The 25,585-nt window shown below is 38.5% G+C and overlaps 1 protein-coding gene across 1 annotated transcript in view; it reads right to left on the bottom strand.

Moving 5' to 3' along the window:
- Window positions 1–25,585, bottom strand: part of exoc6b (exocyst complex component 6B) — a 98,060-nt gene that overhangs the window by 65,178 nt on the left and 7,297 nt on the right. The window contains 4 exon segments of the mRNA XM_046850785.1: window positions 706–751; window positions 1,812–1,902; window positions 1,988–2,035; window positions 2,158–2,323. Of these exon segments, the coding sequence (XP_046706741.1) occupies window positions 706–751; window positions 1,812–1,902; window positions 1,988–2,035; window positions 2,158–2,323 (351 nt within the window).

Raw genomic sequence — 25,585 nt, 5'->3', positions numbered from 1 at the left:
CCACATTTTTCTATCCGAGACGGTCCTAAAAACATGACTGTTGACTTTTCACTTGGGAGACTAAAATCTGTACACAACTTTATCAGATCTTCATCTCGGAGCTCATGATATGAACATTTAACAACATCTGTGATAAAGTGCATGAGAATGAGCAACCTGAGTGGGCAGATGGCATTCAAATTAAATGAAAATGTGAATTATACACGCTAAGGCATTAGTTCTCAAAGTGTGGGGCGCGCCCACTAGTGGGCAATAAAGACATGACAGGTGGGACGCAACGAGGCAGGATTTTTTTATAAAAAAATTCATCCTGTTCTATCTAATCTTAGTTTATGATTTTCTCTTATAAAAATAAATATATTACACAAAGCAACTCTTAAAAAACAATTGGGTCATCCATGCAGATAAATACATTTTTCTTTCTTTTTTTACTTGATGCTATTTGATGTTATTGATTTAGAACTTGATATTACCATAAATTAGACATTTTAAACAAAGTTTTTCATTACTATATTTTGGGATGATGGAAAACAGGTGGGGGTGGAAAATCTCCCAATTGACAGCAACTTGTAAACATTATTGTCTTTGGTAATTATAGCATCTGGATTAATGAACACTTCTATAACAAAAATAAAATAAATAAATAAATAAAATTATTAAATAGAGGCCATCATGCTTTCTAAAGTTGCTGTATAAGAATCTTACCTTTTGGCCCTCATCTGTTCTTGCAGCTTGCTGTACATTTCCAGCACTAGGGGGGGGGGTGGGGAGAGAAAATGATATTAGCTATAATGAATGTCTGTATTTGCTGTGAAACAAAACAAGACATGTAGAATACTGTACATGCAACCGTTTTAATCTACAGCCATGAGTACAAGTGTATGTTAATCTGTTGCATATTCAGTTATCCTTTCAAATCTACACATCAACTACACTAAAAGGACAAATGTGTTACAAATCAACTACACCTGACTTTTTCAGCTACATGTGCTTCTTCCCCAAACTGTTACCATAAAGTTGGAGGCGCACAATTGTATAAACTGCCTTTGTTTGTTTGTTTGATCTTTGAGGGCATTTCCAGCATAATTGGATATTTTCATGGCAGGCTTGAGGAAGGTCCAATGGGAGTGCCTGGAGTGTCTAATACGGCATCTTGTGTATATGATCTGATCATGTCTGGAGTCAGAATAGAAATCGAGAGAGAAATCGTCCTTCGTTTCCATTTGGGTTTTACAGTCTGTGACTCCCATTTTGAGGGCTTGTCTGCCTCTTCATTGTCATACAGTCCCATATGGCATGGAACACCGCAACAAAGAATGTCGTATTTCCGTCTCTGTATTGAGTCCAGGTTAAATAGAACGCTGGAGTCTTTAGGGATTCAAGTCTTTGTATAAAATGTCACTGGCTGTAGTGTCATTAAATTTCCCCTACACTTAAACTAGCAGATCCAAAACCTGTTCCAGCATAATAATACTTGTGTATAAAAACACGGCTCCATGAAGATATACAGTAATTTACATGGGATGGAGTGGAAGATCTTGAGTGGCCTGCTATAGAGGTCTGACCTCAACCCTTTTGGCCTCCTCACCCTACATCAGTACTTGGCTTCACTAAAGTATTTGTTGATGAAGGAGCACAAATCTTCACAACCAAACTCCAGAATCTACTGGAACATCTTTCCAGAAGAGTGGAAGATATTATAAAAGCAAATAGGGAGTAAATAAGGATGTTCAAAAAAAACATATGGTCAGGTGTCCACAAATTTTGTCCATACAGTATGAAAACAGAAGTGGATAAAGGCAGGGGTGCACCTGGCAGGCAGTGTGTGAGTTTGTCGATGGTGGTGGCAATGTTCCTCTGCTGCAAACGACATCGTGTCAGATCATCCATCGCGGTCAGTAGCTACAAAAATGTACAAATTCATGGACAATTCTTGTAATTCTATTTTGGCAGTCATATAAAAATGCTATTAAAATAAAAGCCATACCTCCTTGCCATCATTCTGCAGCTTCTGATTGGTTTCAGTCACTTGACCCTGCCCCCAAAAAAAGAGAAGCCCAAAAAGGTCTCAACAACCACCGTATTTCTGCTTCTTCAATTCTTTAAACTACAACGTCCCAACACTTTTCCTGATCTCTTTTTCAGTCTGTAGCTCACCTTGAGTTTTTGTGCCTCTCCACGAACTTTAAGCAGCTCTGTGATGGAGTCCACAAAGCCCTGGAAATGATGGTTGCACATCTTCTCGATTTCGCGGTCGTGGTTGCGAATCCGCCCATCCAGCTTCTCCATGAAGAGCCCATGCTCTTGGCCATCGTACACAGATCTATGAGAGGGGGCAAGTGTACAACACTGCGATTTTAGAAATTCAGTTTTACAGATCATTTTAACTTAATATATGCAGATGTAATTAGTTGGAATATTAACAACTACTCAAAAACGCGCTTACACCTTTCAACCACCAGATGGCAGACGTACACGGTAAACACAAGCAGGCATCCAGGTCAAATCAGAATTTAACCACACAACTCAAGATAAAGTAGCCACGTGACTCCAGCTTCAAGATGTGAAAGCTGCACGAGTGACAAAAAAAAATTAAGCAAAGAAACAACAACCCACTGCATTAAACTCTGGATTTCACAAACTAAAGTTTCAGTTCCTATGATTACTGCCTTCTTACACGCTGAAGTATTTTTAAAAAAAGCACCCGAAAGTAAGAAGCAACCTAGAAATCTCAGACAGCGAAACATAGAATCAGGTCGTCAAAGTGTATTTCTCTACGGAAACATTCATTCATAAAGAGAGCTTCGTCAGTGCAACATGTCCATCTCACATTTATTTAGTAGCATGTGTGAAAACTGGTAGAACACAAATATGAAAACCCACTCAAAATAAAACAACTCAACATGCAACCCTTCACCTGAGCACACCCTTCCTGTTGATAAGGAAGTGTTCCTGTGAAAGCAGCACGGTCTTGACGGAACCGAGGATTTCCTCTGCAGGCGCACACACACACACACACACACACACACACACACACACACACACACACACACACACACACACACACACACACACACACACACACACACACACACACACACACACACACACACAAAGAGCTCAGTGAATCCAGGATTGGCACAAATGCCATGTTTACAGCAGTCCAAAACAGCCACTGCTCTTTATTCAGAGTTAAAGATAATACTGTCCAGTTAGACAGGAAGGCACCAAGTGTGCAGACGGACCTCCGGGTTCCTTTACATTCAACCACAAATAACTTCTGGCTGAGATAAATGTCCACCCACTTGTCTATTTAGTAGGCAGGCATATAAATTAGAGCGGACAGAGACTGATTCTTACATTTGTAACCGAGTACCTTTTGTTTCTGTGGTTTACAGATCAGCCTCCTGTTCTGCCCTTAAAACACCCTCACATCTGTCGACTCCCGTGTTACAAACTGATCTCCAGTCGACTGTACATTAAACTCAATTACCTTCTTCAGTTTTGTGCCGGACAAAAGTCTTACAAAAGGTTCGAGCTGAAATTAGAAGCACACATTACGCAGTATATGACAAAAGTACCACAACAAAACCATTTAGAAGCTATAAAAGGTTTTAGAATTACAATCAAGCGTGTGGCCTACATCATCAGTAGTACGCTGCTGAGTGAACAGATGCACTCAGCAGTCAAGCTGTCCTCAATGACTTCTCTTTAAAACAGTGAAGCAGCACAGGCATTTACACTTATTTATAAAGGATTATAATTAAACTGCAGATATACACAGTTATATGTATATCTGCCGTTATATATGTAATCTAATATACACAATAAAAACAAAAGTATAGGGACACCTGGCTTTTCCCCCTTCGTATGCGATTCATCCCCAAACTGTTACCACAAAGTTTACTTGAATGAGGAGACCCAAACCTCCACCATGACAATGAGCCTGTGCACAAAATCAACTCCATGAAGATATGGCTCACGTGTGCTACAGAGCTCGGATGTCAACCCCATTAAATCCTGGATCACTGACTGCACCACAGGCCTCCTCATCCTGTATCAGTACCAGACGTCACTAAAGCCCTTGTGGCTGAATGAGCACAAATCTTCACAACCACACTCCAAAGTCTAGAGGAACATCATCTTAGAAGAGTGGAGGTTATTAAAACTGCAAGAGAGACTAAATGTGAAATGGAATGTTGTGCACATTCTTTCGTCCATATGCTGTATGAATTTAACATTTATAAAAATCAACATATGTGTTTTTGTAAAAGTACTAAGTGATTGTGCCCAGTGTTAAAACTATACAAATATGTTTTATGAATTATGGATGTATTTATAATAATTCCTTTCATACCTACAGAAAGGCAGCTTTATGTGGCTTGTAAAAAAAAAAAAAAAAAGATTAAATAAATAGGAAGAATGTCAGTAAAAGGACAATAATACAAATACATTCAAATGAAATATGAATCAAAACAATAACAGTGTGAAAATAAGCTACTAACAGAATACAGTGGAACCTCAGCGCTCGCGACCTCGCATGCTCACGACTTTCATTCCGACCGGCGACTCTCATTCAGATCGGCTCGTGAGCAACATGAGCTGCTCAAAACGCTAGTTTTAACATTTCTAATCAAGGTTTATCTCATTAAAATTGTCTAAAAAATGCTTTAAAACTATTTTTATTATGTATTATTATATTGTACTTCTCTACTGCATACTTTACTGTACTTTATTTTTTTTTAATTAAGCATTGTAATTGCTGTTAATTTACATAAAGTATTGTTAAAATAGTCTAATAATTAAGTGTTATGGAGTGAAATAGTGTTATTTACTCATTTAAATCGATTTTGTATAGTGTTCTTTGGGTTTTACTGGGTTGGAAGGGCGTATCAAAGGTCGCGAAAATTGAACTCGCGACCGGTCTTGGTCCCTAACCCTCGCGAGCTCCGAGGTTCCACTGTATATAGAAATAATAATAAATAAAAAAAATACACCAAAAAAAAAAAAAAAAAAAAAAAAAAAAAAAAAAAGGTTTCAGGGTTTTGAAATTTTAAGTACATATTTAAGGTCTTAATATCATATAGTCAAGATTCTAGACTACTGCCAAGTCTCTATTTGTGAAGAAGAGATTTGTGGTAGTGACCATGTTAACTGTGAGGTCAGTTTAAAGTCCGATTTTCCTCATGCATTATGTATTTTACTAAAGCGTGGGTTCTGAAAAGAAGCTGATTTAAAATGGCTCTAGATTTTGTGCAAATTTATGCAGCCCATGCCAGTAGAGTGTGCAAGTCATTAAAGCAGTAAGAAGACTTGCAAAAATTCTTGCAAATAATTTAAAAAGTCCACCTTTTTCTCAAGTCATTGTTAATAATAGACCCTGGATGCCACTGTATGGAAAATAGTAATAATAAGAATAATCATCACTTTATCACAATCCACAATATCATGCATTTACATACAGACTAAGACGCCAGTGGTTCCACATATTGGAGAAAAATCTGATCTTAGCGCAGGATTTGTCAGTGCTGAAATTATGTTTACAGACTCTAATAACCTACACATGCATCTGTACATGTGCTTACATAACAGCAGAGCAGGTTGGCACACGAACTAAGGCAAACATTTCACTTGAACTTCTCCATCGTCCTACTTCAGTTTCTGTAAGAAATGGGCACTATACGTAGGTGTACAGTATGCTCTATATGGTACAGTTTTCACAGATTTCCTAAACAACATATTTGCTTGTGCATACATTACAAAACATTGTCTGAAGATGTCCCGATCATCACACAAGTCATCAGTTATATAAAGTATTTAACCTCATCACATACTTTCAGGACAATACCTGAGATAGAAAAGTTAGTGCTTCCTGTCCTCCCTACTCCTGATAATCATAACATTACTCTTTTTTACTTTATATTTAATATGTCAACATCTGAGCCATATTGAGAACAAACCCTCAATAGCTGTTGAAGTCCCGATGACAAAAATCATTAAATCATCCACATACAACTACAGTGGAACCCGCTTATCTTGACCTCGGTTAACTCGACAACCCTATTAAGTCGACGTTTTTGAAGTGGAACCGCAAATTCTCGCTTTGTCTTAGCATTTTTTATCGGTTATGTCGACTTTTTTTATGTCACTGAACCCTTATATCTCGAGCACAAGGGGGGAAAAATTTGCCATTTAACATCGGTTATCTCGATCAGCACTGTGCAGCCGCAGAAGAACTCGAGGACGTGGCGGAAAAATCAAGGCTTACAGCTGCTACAGGTGTTGTATTGTATACTGGTGAATCTCTGCTGTTAGTTAGTGCACATATGCCTTTTGTTGTTAAATGTTATGCGATGAACGGGAGGCGAAAGCCACGCTTGGCGGCGCGGAACGTGGGATGAGCAGCAAAAGCATAGAATGAACAACAGCAGGATCGGGGGGGAATCCGCGGTGCGCTTTGGGAAGAAAAGAGCAGCCGTTGAGAGAGTGCCGGTGGAAAGACGCGTACCAGGATACGCATGAGCGAAAACAACGACCGCCGTGAACCAACATATACCAACAATAACGGACAGTGAGAGTGTGGAAGTTTAAATAGGAGCTGGTGATGATGCTAAACGAGCACCATATGTGCGCGATTGAAGCCGGGAGCTTCAGAGAAAGCGGCTGAGAAAGCACCTGACACACTGAAAGGGGGCGCCGAAGGAGGCGTGGCAGGTGGATTCCTGACAGTTAACAAATATGTACTGTATGTATTTTTATAGCATGCCTTCATCAAACAAATCGCGGCAACGCTGTTGTGTAAAAAACCCTTCAAAAACACGTGCATGCACATTCTCATTTATTAACGCACATCATGTACATAAAGAAATTTCAAGCACGTTAATATATTGCCGCCATATTGATTTTCGTTTATCTCGATCATCGGTTATCTCGATGCTTTTTGGCGACCCCCTAGGACATCGACATAACCGGGTTCCACTGTATATAGCAGTTTTGAGCAGTCATCCATATAAATATTAAACAGAAAGAGACAAAATACATTCCCTACAATAAATGCATGTTTAATGTGTACACATGATTGCCCCATTTTACATACTATACCTGAATCATAACAAAAGAGGCAAAATTCTCACTAAAAGTTTAGAAACCCCTCTGTTGGTAGCTTACCAAATCATTTTTCACGATCCACACGATCAAAGGCTTTAGATGAATCGATAAATCCCATAAAAACTGTGGAATTGTTCCTAATATACAAATCGGAAAATCTCCTTCAGAGCAAAAATACACATATTCATACTATGTTTGGATTTAAAACCAAACTGAATATCAAGTAAAAAAAAAAAAAAAAAACTGTTTCAACTTGTTTATTAAAATTCTCTCAAAAACTTTGGATACAATACTGGCCGAGGCTATAGGCCGATAATTATCCATACTATTGATTTTCCAAGCTTTATCTTTAATAATACACACCAACATAACATAAGATAGAATCAGGTTAAATGCCATAATATAAAAACTCAGTGAAACAAATTTTAAATGCTCAGCAGATTTGACCTTATCGGACTTCTCTATACCGCACACCATCTTATCTTTTAACCTCATGATTGCATCACCAACCTCTTGTGGTAAAACAAACACATCATGATTATTTTCAATATGACCCACTACAAAGGGGTTACGTTTAACACAATTAAAAGAGCTCGTAGTAATGTTTTCTCCACAGCTGAGTAATGTTCTCTGCCCTGCATACCCCATTAATATCCGTTGGCAAAGATGTTTTACAATTATTTTTATTTCTTTCCAAAAATAATTTGAATTGTTACAGTATCCTTGCAGGTGAGTCAGCCCTCGTTGTGTTTTTATTCCTTTCATTATAACGAAGGGCATATTTAAAGTGAGCATTTGCTCGTTTTTTTTTTTTTATATTCAACTACAAAAGACCATATTTATGTCTACCAGACTCAGCCCAAACGCCCTTTTAGCCTCAGCATCAAGCTCTTCAACATACTCCTTCCAACCTGGCCTACATCTAAACCCCCTGGTCTTGTACAAGGGCCTGCTTGAGGCAAGAAAGCATTCCACAATCTTATCATTCAAGGAACATAACTCAACCATGTTGTGGGTTCTTACATCTTTCGGTAAATCAATATGACTCAACAACGTGTGTCTCTGCGCAATATACTCCAAGATCCTCCTCGGTCACATAAGACCACTCTATTCTCCCTAAACGCATGTTGTTATTCCCTGGCAGGAGAGTAGGTCAATTATCCAAATTTAAATGTAATTTATAGTAAAAGGCACATGATCAGTAGCAAATTCATAATTAATCCTCATGGCTTCCAAAGAATCATGTGCATCAGCTGTACAAATGCAGTGATCTAACCATGAAGTTGTATGCCACGCCTCAATAATATATGTTTAATTATTGACAGGTAAATGCACTGTGCTTGACAGAATAAACCCATTATCAGAACCAAGCTGCTTTTAATGATTTTCGAATAGAGAGTTACCATCAGAGACCTCTGCATTTATATCTCCTACAATAAAACAACATGTAGCATTATCCTGAATAAGAGACATTACACATGCCAACCTATTAAGACATTAATCTTCAATCTGATTACTATCATAGGGTGTATAAATGTTCAGAATGATGCACTTTTTGCCACCATTACTGAACTCAATTCCTATGAACAATTCCAGCACTTAAATCAGTAGTAGATTCCCACACCCCGTAAACATCTGCAGGTAAGCAGTTGAATCTTTCCAAGTCCTGTTTAGGTACAAAAAACAAAAACAAAAAAAAAAAAAAAAAAAATAATAACAAAACAACTCTTGAACACACAAAACATGAAAAAAGTGTGATTTATGTGCTTCACTATGTCCAACACACAAACCTCAGGCATTATATAAAACAGTATTGATATTTATTTGTTTTATTTTATACTAGACACTTGGCTGCTACTTTCCTATAGAGCTACATCCGTAATATCAGACACAGAGCGCTGATGTTGCAGATCTGTCCCTCCTTTTGACTCACCAGCCATGCTTCCACAATCAGCTCTGGATTTACGAGCCTCAAAATAACGGCGACAGAAATCCCCGGCAGGCAAAAGCTGCGGATCATACATGCTACTTCATTACACTCAGCAGTAACATGGAACGAGCCGAATCTGCTACGGGTTGAGTTTATTTTCCGACATATCACCGATTAACCCATTCCCTCAGTCAAATAAGAACAGAGTGTGTCAGCATCCAGACCAGGGAAAAATCTCGTGGCAAACACACTCACTGAAAAGATAATCACAGCTATTGAATTAGATATCCTGTCAAATAATGATGTCTCAGCCAAATCATGGGTTTCAAACTAACAAAAAAAGAAATCTATATGTGCTGCACATTTTATTTTTAGTATATTAGCAAAAGGATCGCTGCAACAGCCTAAGCTAGAGAAGGAGAGGGGAAAAAAAGGGTCAACTACAGAGCACCCTGAAGTGTGAGGTAACGCCTAACTTTGGCAATGTTTCTAAACTGAAGAATGTAGTAACCTAAATAGAAGGCTTGAATTTATGACAAGAATCAACAATAACACCCAGGTCCTGCACCACAGACTTCATGCACGATGCCAAAAAACAACTTCATCGCACCGTCCTTCTCTATACTTTGAAAGCCGCAGTTAATTTATTTGCATAATTAGCCTCTTAAACATTAGCTAATCAGTAAAGCTTAGCTTACTAAACTTAGCCCTACTAATTAATTACGTTTAAGAAGCTAATTAACTTAGTAATGAGATTTCTGTAGGTTTTTTTTGCTCTAGTTGTACTTGCTCTGTCAGGACTACTATGATTATAATGTGCAGAAGTTCTGACTAGAATCTGATTTACCAGTCAGAGACGATGAACTCTTAACTCTATTCTCACATAGCTTAATAGAAAGAAACTCATTATACACACACACACACACACACACACACACACACACACACACACACACACACACACACACTATAAAAACTGATGTTTTGGGACACCTGACTTTCTAGCTCTAAATTTTTTTTTTTACCCCAATGTACACAATTGTATAGGATGTCCTTGGAAGCAATAGCATTACATTTTCCCTTCACTTGGACTAGGAGATCCAGCTCAATAAAGATAGTGTACCTGCGTTGGAGTAGAAAATCTTGAATGGCCTGCTATAAACCTCTGACCTCAACCTTATTGAAAACCTTTGGCATGAATTGACTGCACCCCAGGCCTCCTCACCCTACATCTGACTTATACATGGAATTGAGCTCAGAAATGTATCCAAATTTGTGGACTGCTCTGATAATACCGTAATTTCCGGACTATTAAGCGCACCCATATACAAGTCACACCCACTGAATTTTACAAATATTTTTATTTTTAACATAAATAAGCCGCACCTGTCTATAAGCCTACACTAATGTACTTTACACAGGCTTTAACGAAAGACACGTTACACACGGTGTAACGGGTGAAATATTTTGCGCTTCCTTTAGGAGCAGAGCGGTATTTTGGGAATAGCATGCCACTGTATTTTTTCCGGTATTACTACGTGTGTTCAAGATGAGGAATATGTCCTTATTATTTTCTCTATATGCTCATTTCTAAGTTTCTTTGACTAACCCGTAACGCTGTTGCCAAGAAAAATTAAAAAAACACGAGTTTTGGAAACCTGTCTGTGATTATATGATTTCTGTTGTAACTGGAGTTAGCGAGTTCTCCCTTCACCCTGACTCAACGTGCTACAACGGCTTGTATCTAAACAGTAGCCGACCAAGAAAGTCATTGTTCACTTCCTCCTTCCTTTCACAACTATTTGTCTCGGGAGTTTATCTTCTGGCATCGTCGTGCTTTAAAAAAACTTTTTTTCTCCCGATGCCGTGCAGCTCAGGACACAGGTGAGGTGCGATTTTTCGTTTCCTTTCGGAAATTTCATTGGTCTAATGTTATGGGGTTCAGTTTTTTGGCTTGAAGTTTGTGAAACCGGGAAAAACCCAGGAAAAATTCATAAATAAGCTGCTTCGTTGTTTAAGCCGCGGGGTTTAAAACGTAGGAAAAAAGTAGCGGCTTATAGTCCGAAAAATACGGTATATGTCTTACTCATCCAGTGATGGTAGCTGAAGCAGGAGATGAGATTTGTTTAAAGCTGAAACGAATTAATAGGGGAGACATTCGTGACAAATGACGTCCTGGGTGAACGACGTAAGCTAGAACCGCCATTCCTGCTTGGTGGGATCTACTTAGCACCAACATACATTTCAGGGTCATTTCAACAGGATATTAGGAACATTATAGCCATAATAAATCATAGAACTTGGATACTTAAGTGCATTTAAAGGCAAATACTTTGATACTTTTATTCTGTGTAATTTGTCCACCACTGCTTCTACCACAGAAAATTTGAGGACAAAATGTTCACTTTCTGCCTAATATGTCCCACCCACTAACAGGTGCCATGATGATGAGATAATCAGTGTTATTCACTCATCGCTCATAATGTTATAAAGTCATAATGTTATGCCTGACTGGTGTTAAGGTTAGGTGTCCACAAACTCTGTTTTCCATATAGTGGTTTTATGCAGGTATGGATTTACACTTGCAGCATTTGGCATATAAAAATGTGTGTACATTTATAATTAAATGTGTGTCTGTTCAGAATAAATGATTTATCTTAGTTTCATTACTTCAGCTCACAAAAATCTGGCATTTTAACAAGCACTTTTTTTTATATCCACTGTAAATGCAAGTGTTTTTCTGGGCTGAGTTATGAAGTGAGCTCCTCACTTTACTTTGTACGTCCTTGGAGATCTTTCTTGGTTTGGTTAAGCTGTGCTCACAGCCTAGTGAGTAATGATATAGTTTTCTCTAAAACCATACATCCTGAAAAGTAATACATAGTAAATACATATTAATCAATCAATACACAATAAAATGTATATACACAATTATTTAAAAAAAGGAATATGATCATTGCAGAATAGTGATAAAGATGCATTAGTGGGTTTAAACACAGCACAGGACCATGAAGAGCCTCATTTCCATTCATGCCGAGTATGTGGTGAACTAGTGTCCACAACTGCAGAACCCAGCTGAAGCCTTTCAATAACAAACATTCAAGTAAAACACGCTGAAAAATCCATGGCAGTGCAAAATATAGGCAGGACATCATGTTCCTGGTTCATGGTAATGCATGTTAAATATTCCTATATTCCTACAGATTAGACTACAGAGCAATTATTAAGCCTTTAGCTACAAATCTTTTTCACTTATTACAATAAGATCGACAGCTTGTATTCTTTTCGAAACCATTACAGGGATCCGTGCCAGTCTTTTCAGTTCAATTTACTGCTTGTGTGTTTCTTTATTTCACAGCTGCGTCTGCAAATTTTAAAAGCACATGCAGTGATTCATCGCAGGATGTGTCTCTTTACCACAGGGAGTGTCCTCACTAAAATCCCTTCATTCTGGTTTTAAGCAATAGGTTGTGTCCCAAATGGTGGAACTTCTTTTTGACTGGTAACATTTACAGCCCTGGATATAAAACAGCTGCTTTTGATTAGCAAATCACATATTCGCCAACTAAATTTTGGAGAACAAAATTTTCACAGCTGCTTTTATACATACATACATACATACATACATACATACACACACAAATTATATATATAAAAATATGTGTGTATGTATGTATATATATATATATATATATATATATATATATATATATATATATATATATATATATATATATATATATATATATACATACATACACACACACACACACACACACACACACACACACACACACACACACACACGTGTGTGTGTTGGTTTTGTGGTTTATGTGGACATTTGACCTGATTACGCATCGACATTATGGGGACATTTGGGATTATGGGGACAGGACAGGTGTCCTCATAATTCCCGCACTGTGGCTATATATATCTATACTAGAGGAGCTGAAATTCAAAATTTCAGTCCATGTCCATTTATACCACAAACACCCGAAACTGACTTAACACAGTGTAACTTTGGAATTTCGTAGTGCGCCCTGTAGCCCGGAGCCGGTACTGCAATCCGTTCACACATGTGTGAAAATTTGAGCCTTCTGATTGGCTAGCGCTGATTGCCATTTTTCGTTCTGTGATTGGCTGAGACCTACGTCAATTATCCTACGTGTTCCTTTTAAGGCGGAGTTTCATTAGACTCGGTTTGCCAACACATTGAACAGCCATTATCCAGCCCTTTAAAAGCCAGGTATGATTATAAAGTTCATAAACTTAATGAGTAGACTATTGATATATTCCAAGAGCTCGGTTCCTTGTTGTAAATTAATGTTGTAAGAAATATTTCATTGGAATCTGGAGATTGGGGTGAATTTAGCCTTAAGAAGGCATAAATTAAAGCTGGCTAGTTAGCAACATTATCAATGGTTAGTTTTAAAACCTGAGTTGAATAACTAATTACTGATAAATCTTGTACCGAATGCGCACTGTATAAATTTGGGTTTAGTGCGTTTGGCCGAATTAAAATGAAGGGGAAATGTCTGTATGTTAGCATGGATGCTAGCTAATAATAGTCAGTGCTGATAGCCGCTAGCTGATAGCCGCCGCATCCTCGCGGCTCTTTAAACGCGTTCGCTCCGGCCACAGAGCGCGTGCAGTGTTGTAAGGTGAGCTGCTGGGCATACAGCACCCGGACTGCTTATAAACTACTCAGAACTGCTTTTAATTATTTTATTTATTATAAGGCTGTATGCTATTTAATGTCGCTAGAACATCACTTCCGGTTAGCGCGTGCAGTGTTGTAAGGTGAGCTGTTGTACACACAGCACCCGGACTGCTTACAAACTACTCAGAACTGCTTTTAATTGTTATTATTTTGTTTATTATAAGGCTGTATGCTATTTAATGTCACTAGAACATCACTTCCGGTTAGCGCGTGCGACCGGAAACAGCTGAGTGCGTGCGGCGCGGGAGTTACATGGCTGAGTTTGGAGCGGTGGTGAGGGTCTGAGTGTGAGAGAGATGATGGTACAGTGTGTAAACACTGCTGTATCACTGTGAGGGTGTAAATAACCCCTGATACTCTTCACTCATAACTCAGTAATACTGTAGTCAGAAGTAAAGCAGAATGAACACATCAGAAGTCTGATATCTTTGAGTGTCAGTGTGATGGAGAGTTTAAATCCCAGCTCTCCTCAGCATTGTCCCATGCTCTATCACTGGACATGTTTTACATAAACACCACTTATATTAACAATTTAAGGTTTTAGTTTAAATAAACACTCATTTCTGTGGGGAAGAACAGCATCATTTTAACATGGCTGAGATGAAGCGCAGAAGGAGAAAAGAACATCCAAAGCAGGAGACGGAGTATTACACATCTGCTGGGAAAGACAAACCTGGAAATATATAAATTCAGATAAAGGTAAGGGTCCATTCACACATGCCATCCTATGTTCCTTTTGACCTAGACTGCTTTCATTAACAGACAGGGCATTAGGATAAAACTGGTGTGAAGTTCACGACTGGATTAATATTTCATTTTTTCTTATTCAGGGTGTGGAGTATTCAGTTCAGTCCCTTTTGATGAGGGAGACCTCTTTAACCTCGCAACAGCAGACACTCTGGCAATCATCGAACACAGTAAACAGGTAATATATATTTTTTTTTACAGTTGTGAAATTATATTGAGCTCTTATTATATTTTATAAATCTGTATGTAGTGTGTATGCCTGAGACCTGTTTCATTGTATATCAGGGCTTTAGTGATTTACATGTGCTTAGTGCAAAGTTAGCAGATAACACACACCTCAGTAAGCAGGCACAGTGACATTAGCTTTTTTTTCCTCCACAGTTTGATTACTCACTAAATACAACTTGCCCGTCAGCTCTCCAAGATCATATGACTGTGAGCGTGAATGCAAACACGAGTTTCCCTGAAATATAAGTAAAGCCAGTCTAGGCATCTATTTAACCTCCTGCTCATGCAGTGTCACAGAGCAGCGAGGGAAATGTTCTCTGTACTCTAATGCATACATGAGCTCACTAAAACACACAAAGTAGTTACTGTTGCTGTGACTGACATGAGCGAGAGTATGGCAATATCTACTGCTCTTTTACCTTCCAAAACCATGCTGGTAGACGGACTGTTTACAATAAATTGCCTCTGTGCGTGAATGTGTGCGCGTTCTGGGTGTATCAGTACACGTATTCGTACCAACATTTTTCAGAGCTTCCCACTCCGTTTTATGTGCGGAACATAGTTCAAATCATAGTTATAATAACATAGGTAATTCTTATTAAACTTAAACATACACGACAATGGGTGTGTAATACAGTGGAACCCCGTTATACGAGCATAATTCGTTCTTGAAAATTGCTCGTGTGTCCATTTGCTCGTATGTTCGAACTAATTTTCCCCATAAGAATGAATGAATACGGGAGCCACTTTTATTTGGGTTTTTGTGTCGGTCTGCTTAGTGCCCCAGGCAGCACGTCTCTGGCGCACACGCGCACACGCACACGGTCTCCTCCTTAAATGCACCCTCCGATCACTTGAAAAGAGAGAACAATCATTAGGTCACATTAACTTCAGGTGAGGCAATCCCCTGCCTATCTGCTCCCGGACCCGCCCTCCATTCACAAACCGCCGCTCGGCCACGCCCCCGCTGCCACAGTTACGTTTTTGCTGCACTGAACAATGAGAGCGACTGAGTGATACGTCATCAACTAAGCGACTGATTCGACCATCCGCCGAAAACGGGGAACCGGCAGCGTGGGTTTGCTCGTGCCTTCGAAATTTGCTCGTGAAACAGGGTAAAATTTTGCGAGCGAGTTTGCTCGTATCTCCGTTTGCTCATACAATAGATTGCTCGTACAACGGGGTTTCACTGTATATATATTTATGCAGACTTGCGATATGGATTCTTTAGTGTTTTGCTTCACGAATTTCTCTCAAAAGGAGAAAATCCTGGCAATTCCCTATATCGAGGGAGTGAATGAATGAAGGTTGGAAGGAATGAAGACATTTGTTAAAGTCCATGTAAAAAATCTTTTAGAAAATGTAATATTAAATGCAAAACACACACTCCATTACCCAAAATAAGTCTAACATATGTAAAGATTTTAATTTCATTTTCCCCATTTATTTAATTGTATTTACCATAATTTCCAGACTATATGAGCCACTGAATTTGACAAAGATTTTTATTTTTAACACAAATAAGCCGCACCTGTATCTAAACAGTAGCCTACCAAGAAAGTCATTGTCCACTGTCTTCCTCCTTCCTTTCACAACTATTTCTCTCAGGAGTTTATCTTTTGGCATCGTCGTGCGTTTAAAAAAAAAAAAAAAAAAAGTTTTTCCCCCCCAATGCCGTACAGCACAGAACACAGGTGAGGTGTGTTTTTTCGTTTCCGTTCGGAAATTTTATTGGTATAATGTTGTGGGGTTCAGTTTTTTGGCTTGAAGTTTGTGAAACCGGGAAAAACCCAGGAAAAATCCATAAATTAGCCGCTTCGTAGTTTAAGCTGCGGAGTTCAAAACGTGGGAAAAGAAGTAGCAGCTTATAGTGCGAAAAATACGGTAATCAATTTAAATTGTGGCAATTTAATTGATTACTCAATTTAATCAATATAATAAAAACATGTATTGTATTCGTTCGATTTGTTTTATTTTAACTGTATACATTTTATATTTATTAAATATAACCATTTTGTTATTAAAACAGGCATTTTATTTACAATTGTTTTAACAATGTAAACTGTTATTGACAAAAAAAGTCATTTATGGTTTGCATTTCTCTCCTTTAAATGTACCGAAATTGTGCCAAACCATGACTTAAAGTAAATTTTGTGTACCGTTATACCACTAGTGTGCATTAATGCATTTTACCCCCAAAAATTCAAAACTTATTTCAACTGTGTAAAATACTGAATGTGTATTTCAGTGTCATTGATGCATCGAACTAAATACACTGTTCAAGTAGTTGATTCATTTGCGGCATTTCGCAGACATTTGCATTACATTTCACAACACTCCTATTCAGTCTATTTCCTACACTGTCATCACTTCTGAACTACTGTAGCCTGGCCTATGCTAATGCCACTTCCTTTGGGCCAACTGCACACAAAAAAAATCTGTCCGAAAAATAAATGGGACCGAAATAATCACAGAAGGTCTAACTGTAGTAAGCAAGTAAGACCAACCACTTAGACATTAATGTGATCTAAAAGACATTAATAAAACATCTAGATGTTCATATTTCAAGTCAAGTTTATTTCTAGAGCGTTTTTCACAATAAACATTCTCAAAGCAACTTTAAAGAACTTAAACGTTAAAGTGAACGATGTGTATTTATCCCTGATGAGCAGCCTGAGGCAACTGTGGCAAAAATTCCCTTAGATGTTATGAGGAAGAAACCTTAAGAGGAACCAGACTCAAAAGGGGAACCCATCCTCATTTGGATGACATCCAGAGTGTGATTATAAATCTTAAAACAATGCAAAACACCGGAGAGTGAGAACTAACATGAGCACTGAAATGTAAGATTATGAATATTGTCCTTTCTACAGTCTTATAGTATTTATAGCAGCTATAAGATCCATTCATACACTCCACAACTAAGTACACATTTTGTCATTTTAATTCTGGATGCAGTGGCCAAACTGCAAAAAGAAAGAAATTCTGGTGTGGAGAACATGGAATGGTTTGTGAAACATGACAGAGTTCCCAAATTTCCCATATCTCAATCCAATTGAGCATCTGTGGGATGTACCTGACAAACTTCCAGGACATAAATGATCTGTTGCAATGCCTTGGCACCAAAACTAAGGCGAACGAGGTGAAATCTACAGTAATATGAGCAGGGCTACAGCTTTTAGAGCTCAATTTGAATCCAAAGCTGCATATAAAGCATACTGAGGGGGAACTTCAGAAACGTGTCCGTGTGAAGTGGCAGTGAGGATCGCCAAGCAGAAAAGAGGAAATGTGTTTGTGTTACTATCTTGATCTTAGTTTGTCAGTTAAGCAACCTCTTCTTAAGCTGACTGCAGTCTCTGGAAGTGTGGATGTAATAGTAGAAGGTCTAAAAGAGGAAATTGCCTTAGTGCACAAGGCACTGTCCAAACAGTGAAATCTGATCAATCTCCCAGCACTCAGTCAGTCAGGACAGAGTCTTCAGTTCACTTGGTCCACAGGAACAGGAAGCAATGTGTAATATATAGCTGCAGGAATAAAACAAACACTAAAAAATGTAGAAAATACATAGAGCCAACAGTTGGCTGTGTTGATTTTTTTTTTTTGTGTCGAATTGCAGAAAAATATATATATGTTCAAAACCAAGTTAATGAGAGATTTGTGAAATTGGCCCTGTGATCCATTTAATGACAATAATATTGACTACCTCTTGATCTACTACATTTATAACAGCAATCAGTTTGATTTGTGTCATTTTGCAGTAGTAGCAATAGTAGTAAAAATAATAGTAATTCTACAAATAATTAAACACAAATAACCCTAACCCTAGAAATAGCAGTAATGATAATATTCATCATATTAAGAATAGTCATAGTGGTAGTAGGACTTCAGCAATATGGACATCTTAAAACACTCAGCACAATGGAGAGTTGATTGCTGGGTAATGTACTGATGTCATGGAAGGTAGTGAAGATGTTGAATATTTTTACTGCACAGCCTCCTAGGAGGAAAATGCATTTTATAGCACTATCTACTCTTAGCTATTATTAGTTTGTCTTAGGTATTGCATCAATGAACAGAGTCATTTCTGGTTAAATTGCACTGGCGTGTCTGCTCTTTTATAATGAACAAAGCGAGTTCCTCCTGAGGTGAATGTCAAATTGTATGACTAGTAAACTGCACATAATGTACACACCCAAACAAGGCTGAACCAGATCGGCAATGCCAGCACATACAAGAGCAGACAAGCACTGCAAAGGCCACAACACCTAATATAAGCGCTAGTACCAGCCAGGCAGTGCTTCAACACAGTCTTCACCTGACATTGGCAGGCCTCAAGAAGGATAAAAGGAGTGAGCATGGCAGTGTACTCTAGAAATGATTAGAAACTCATTTGAGACACTCCTGCAAATTTAAGACTACAAAAGAAAATAAACATTGACTCAACGTTGCCTAGGTGTGTATGCTTTACAGTAGATGTACAGCATTTAAAGAAAGGCAGAAATCACTGCACTGAAGCCTAAACTGTCTTCAGTGCTTACAGTCTTTGGACGACAAGCTGAGCAGTCTGCTAACGGTGAGGTCAGGCTGTGTTTCTTTCCAATCAATGCGAAGGCAACTGTTTACATAAATAAATAAATAATCTTTACAAAATCTTCTGCATAAACAACTTCATGCTACAAGACAGTTGAGTCAGGCTCTTAAAAAAAAAAATAATAATAATAATCATTATGTGCATTACTCATCATGTGTATTGTGTCCATGCAGAACCACTCGGATCAAAACAAATGCATGCTGCAGCAACGCAAATACAAACTCGAGGAAGTCATTAAGTCCATCACTGTCCTCATCTGGTAAACCAAAACAGCCAGTGATGACTGATGATCCTGAAAAAGCATAAGAAATTAAAAGAAGAAGAAAGAATAGAAAGGAGGTAAAAGGTTCAACATGCCAAAGTGTTGCTATACTGGTACAAGACAACAGAGTTGCCATGAGGAAATTTTATGTCAGGCTCAGTCCATGAGTCACAAGGGTGCGATTGAGCCTGCAGTTTATGCCATCACTCTGTATGCACTACCGAGCGCATACTGAGTACAGCCATAAGCCCCCCCCCAAAAAAAAGAATCTACAGCTTCTCCAATCCGGTACATATTACAGCTTGTTTATCTGAAATCTGATCCAGCAGCTTTCTCTGCTGCGTTATAAACCCAAATACTCCAGAGAACAACTGCTGAACTCAGCTGACTTCACAGTGCAATACACAACTAGTCGAGTAGCCTGAACCTTGTCTCCTGTGGTCAGGGATCTTGGAAACATTGGTTAAAGAGATCAGAGAGACTTCCTGCACCCGAGATCATATCGTTTCCAGGCTACCATTGTGACTCGAGTTTTATTATAACTATTACTGATCCAATGCTAGAAATACACTTGCTACAGCAACAGCAGAGATATGACGAGATGAAGAAGCCGGGAGTCATTTTTAATATTCAGAAACTGTTAGTAATGCAAATTGAGCCAGCAAAAACAATGTGAACATGCCGAACACGCCAACAGGGAACAATGTAAAACAATGTTCGATGTGGATTTTTATAGTTTGATAAGACTAGAATGCAAAGAACACGAGAACACGCAGGTCTTCATCACTGGGTAAAATGACAAAAACACAAAGCCACTGGGGGCAGCGGAAGTGTTGCTACGGTTACCCCACACAGCTGTGCACATCGCTGTAACGGTGTTTTGGCTGAAAACAGTAAACAGTTCACTTGTAACAAGAAGGCATGAAGAGCAACCAAAACGAACTGGTAATAAAACTGGTTTAATTCCTATTGGTGCTGTTATACAAGCCACACTCTCTCAAAGACAAAAAGTATGAATAAAGATTTGCTTAAAAAATCGTATTTCTATACAAACTATTAAATGTAGGTTATAGTGCAGACTGCACAAAGCAGCACCTCAATGAGATGCCTGAGCATTAAAACAGCAAAAGCAGCCTAAATATCCTGGGGGGGAATCTGAAGACTCCTAAGCAGCACAACAACAAAAAGACCTAATGCCAAAGCTCTTAATGACCAGGAGTCAAGAAAGCCACGCTGGCCATGCCCTAAACGTTAAATGGCTACCATGCAGCCTTTTCTCCTATTTCCAGTGCACTGTCACACTGCATGAGCAACTGTTCAACTGACACAGTTGACTGGCTTCATGTATCTCAGAGGAAGCATGTGTTTTTATCTGTAATTGTGGGATAATTATGTAGAGCTGACTTCGGGTCAAACATTTTTTGAGGCAGTAATTCAATATCTGCAGCAATGTCAGTTAGTGTGGATGCTTAGCTTTGGATTGTTCAAATGAATGAGGTTAGATAAAGGGGTAGAGACAAAGATCCATTTAATTCACAAATTACAGTATCAAATTTCTAAAAAATAAATAGAAATGTGGTAGAAAAATAAATTCAAAAGGATCAAATTCCTAAAATATAAATTCCATATCAAAACATTTTAAATTCCTTAATGATAATTAAGGTTAATGATACAGGGAACAATCATTAAATAATATTAAAGGAGAAAGTCAGTACAATAACACAATGTAAACATCAAATTTGCCTTCCATAATATTGGAAAATAAAATTGGCCAAAAAGTTTGTTTCAGCTGTTTCAATTTTATCCGTTTAATACGTTTGTTGCATTATGCATTCATTTGACATATTCGATTCCAGATGTTGGCCCCATCTCACAGGGGCTCAGTCACAACTGCTTATTTTGCTGCTACAGGCTTGAAGTGTTTGTGAGTTTTTATTGTAATTCCCTCCGAGTGCATCAAACACTTTAAACCTGTTTACTAGTCTGCAGAAACGTTGTTTACACTCGTTCGGATATTTACCATTGCATGCAATTCATACGCAAACATTTCCCAACGTCGCTGTCTACTCGTAGAGGAGGGTGGTTTTATAAAATGTCCTGTAGTCAGCTAGTAGGAATATTGCACCACCAGTGAAACCATGGTGACCGGTGGTAAACTAAAGACAGTAACGCCCGCTAGTAACCAGCATAGAGTAAACTGAGTAAAACTAAGTGGGAAACTTACTGCTGGTATGGGAGCAGCACAAGAGAGACTGGTTTGGCAGATCAGAATACTGTTTGCTTATTAAATCATTACAAAAACGATTCCATATAAGCTCTGTTTCGATTACTTTTCTGGAAAAACAGTGAAAACAAACAGGTCTTTCAACTCGTGGTTTAACCACTTCAAAATACATTACAAGTCCTTTATTCACCCAATCTCAGTTCCTCTTTATGTACCACCTCTGAGCTTCAGATGCTGCTTTTGTAAGAATCTTGGCAAGCTTTTAAAAATGTTTGTTCAAAATCTTCAGGGGCACGAGAGAGAGAGAGAGAGAGAGAGAGAGAGAGAGAGAGAGAGAGAGAGAGAGAGAGAGAGAGAGAGAGAGAGAGAGAGAGAGAGAGAGAGAGAGAGAGAGAGAGAGAGAGAGAGAGAGAGAGAGAGAGAGAGAGAGAGAGAGAGAGAGAGAAAAAGAGAGATTTCCCAATCCACTTCCATGGTTTCGAACATCTGCATGGTGTCTTTTCCACTGTTGAAATAAAATGTTCCAGGGATGATAATGTTGCCTTTTTTCCTCCTGCTTGAAACGCTTCAGAACACTACTGACACTCCTGTACATTCAGATTTATTGCACAATGAATTATACTTTCATCAGATTTTGACACTTGATACACTGTGGTGCCTTTTTTGAGTCAGTGTTTCAATTCAAAATCTGCCCTAAAGCACATATTTGATTAAAAGATTCCTCAATAGGAAGGAATTTGACAACGCATGATGCCAAAGTTCTCTCACTGTAAACAGCTATAAAATTGCAGTTCTGTGTATTATACCGTGCTCAGACAGGAGCCTCAACTGGACAGTATAGACAGACAACTCTTCATACTGGGGATGTTCATGTTTTCATTAAGGTAGCTTTAGTAGAAAAATGTAAAGCCTGAATATTTTGCATTAATAGTGTGTGTGTGTGTGTGCGTGCATGTAATCTATTACACAAAACATACACAGTATTGATGAAGAAAACACAGGTTAGGTGATGGAAATGTGTCAATCGATCAAACACCTGAATGTAGGCATATAACTGTGTGGAAGTTAACTTATCTGGTTAAACATGACATATGAACTCATCACCTCAAAAGGATGTGACATTTAAATACAGGATGTACAGGTACATTATAAGGACAAAGATATCTGGACATCTAACTTTCACCACCATATGTGGTTTCTTTCGCAAACAAAGTTGAAGGCATCAAATTAGATTGGGTGTCTTTTGATGCTGTAGAATTACATTTTCCTTTCACTTGAACTAGGAGACCCAAACCTGTTCCAACATGACAATGCCCCTGTGTACAAACCAAGCTCGATGAACATACTGTTGAGGAAGATCTTGAGTGGGTGATTAAAAGACCATCTCCCCAAAAGAGTGGTGGTTATTTTAAGAGCAAATGGGAACTAAAATGTACATAAAATCTTATGGTCTGGTGTCCGCAAACACTTGTCTATATAGTTTACAGGGCTGGGCAATGCGATGATGTAGCGCAGTTCTCAGTTTTCTGATATTTAAAGTAATTCATATTATAAATATTTTCAAAACTAATTCAAAAATTCAGTATATCAAACCTGCAGTCTCTGCTTGATATACATTGTGTACTAGAAATACGTTGAGTATCATACATACATACATACATATATATATATGTCAGTCTTAATGACACCAAACAAAAAAAATTTTGTGCTTGAGTTTTCAATATTCAAACAAAAGTGATGGAAATGTTGTCCCTAATATACTAAAAGTGTGTCAGAGGCCTCTGCCAAATTGAAGCGAGATGCGAGAGAATTGTGTGTGTGTATATATATATATATATATATATATATATATATATATATATATATATATATATATATATAAGAATCACAGTGGGCAATAATGTATGTCATGCGACACCTGACATGAACACATACGCATGAATTATAGGCTTTAGTCTATCCACTGCTATGATTCTGGAAGGTAAAAAGTTCAGAGCAGTTCATGATCAACTCGATGACTGCATGTTGCCTAGGACTGCATGTTGCCTAGGACATGTTGCCTTGCTTTATTTTGGCGTTATTTTTGTCAAATAATTAATGACTGTGTAATATATGTTTTATTTAACTAATGTTAAGACCTGATGATCAAATTTTTTTTTTTGTTTATTTCAGTGTTGAACAAATGAAAGGATTATATCTCAGAGAAATGTGCAGACCTTTAGCAACAACAGCATTCGGTCATTAAGGCTGAGGTCACTGTACCACTGTTCTCGGTCTGTGGAATGAAGCTGACCGCTAAGATTCACTGCATTACTGACACATTATTAGCTCTCCACACCTAAATGAAGCGCCCATGAAAGAAAAACAGCAAACCTGCGATACGACGCAAAGGCGGCGTCAACCGGCTATCAAGCTTTTGTAATTGAGGTCTGGTGACTTTGTCCTAGATTCTGACCCATCTCAGCCTCACTAATGTGTTTCGCCACCTGGCCATAACAGGCATTCATGCACATAATTCACTAAGGGAGAAGAGGCAGATTAAGGGTTTGCACGTCAGAACTTGTCATGGCATTCAGGTTTTAAAGCTCTAAAAGCAGAGAAAACGTGTGAGAGAAATCAACCAGACCCTTCTTAGTCTCTGAGGCCTGGACATGCATATATGTGCACAGTCCAACAGAAGCTTCCAGCGTGCAGGGAAACGCTGTGCCCTAAAGGGAGTGGTGTGGTGACTCAGTGCCTATTAACGCACCGTGTTTACTTAACATTTGGTCGAATCAGACTGGAGAGATAAAACAAACGCTGCGAATCTTTTGGGAAATCTTACGAAATTGCTATCAGGGATCACATATGCATGCGTGTAACTGGACAAATGCTCATCTTGGACTGGATTTGGAAAGACTACACAGTGCAGAGCGGGAAAGATGACTCACTGACACCAGTCATGCAGCCGGAACTATACTGGCATAAAGCTCCTTCACTCACACTCACACACACACCTTTAACTCTGTGGGCTTTTATACTGAGGTAGAATATAACCCAACACACCCATATGCACACTGAGTCAGCTGATATCACTTGCCACATATTTTTATGTGGTGCCTTTTTCTGAACCATATTTCCATTATGCATGAATCTCCAAGAGAAGAAAAGCAATTACATTTTATCTCTAATGGCATAGACAGAAAACCTGCATGTAGAGTTCCTTCTAATTCCTCTTTAATTTTACATTTATAACCTAATCTGCTGAGGAAACACACCGTTATAGGCAAATGTAAGAGGATGATAAGTTTAAATCGGAAAGGAGTTCCTCCTCAGTTTCCCATCACCTACAAAGTAATGGAGAGTGTGTTAGAGAAGTAAAGAAAAGCGTGCAGGCAGGGTGGAGTGGGTGGAGAAGAGTGACAGGAGTGATTTGCGATAGAAGAGTATCTGCAAGAGTGAAAGAAAGTTTATAGGACTGTGGTGAGACCTGCGATGTTGTATGGTTTAGAGACAGTGGCATTGAGTAAAAACAGGAGGTGGAGCTGGAGGTAGCAGAGCTGAAGATGTTGAGATTTTCGTTGGGAGTGATGAGGATGGACAGGATTAGAAACGAGTTTATTAGAGGGACAGCACATGTAGGACGTTTTGGAGACAAAGTGAGGGAAGCGAGATTGAGATGGTTTGGACATGTGCAGAGGAGAGACATGGGGTATATTGATAGGAGAATGCTGAGGATGGAGCCACCAGGAAGGAGGAAAAGAGGAAGACCAAGGAGGAGGTTTATGGATATGGAA

The sequence above is a fragment of the Silurus meridionalis genome, chromosome 6 (assembly GCF_014805685.1).
Source record: "Silurus meridionalis isolate SWU-2019-XX chromosome 6, ASM1480568v1, whole genome shotgun sequence".
Classification (NCBI taxonomy): domain Eukaryota; kingdom Metazoa; phylum Chordata; class Actinopteri; order Siluriformes; family Siluridae; genus Silurus; species Silurus meridionalis.
The sequence above is the reverse complement of the archived record's forward strand: the minus strand, read 5'-3'. Positions and strand labels throughout refer to the sequence as shown.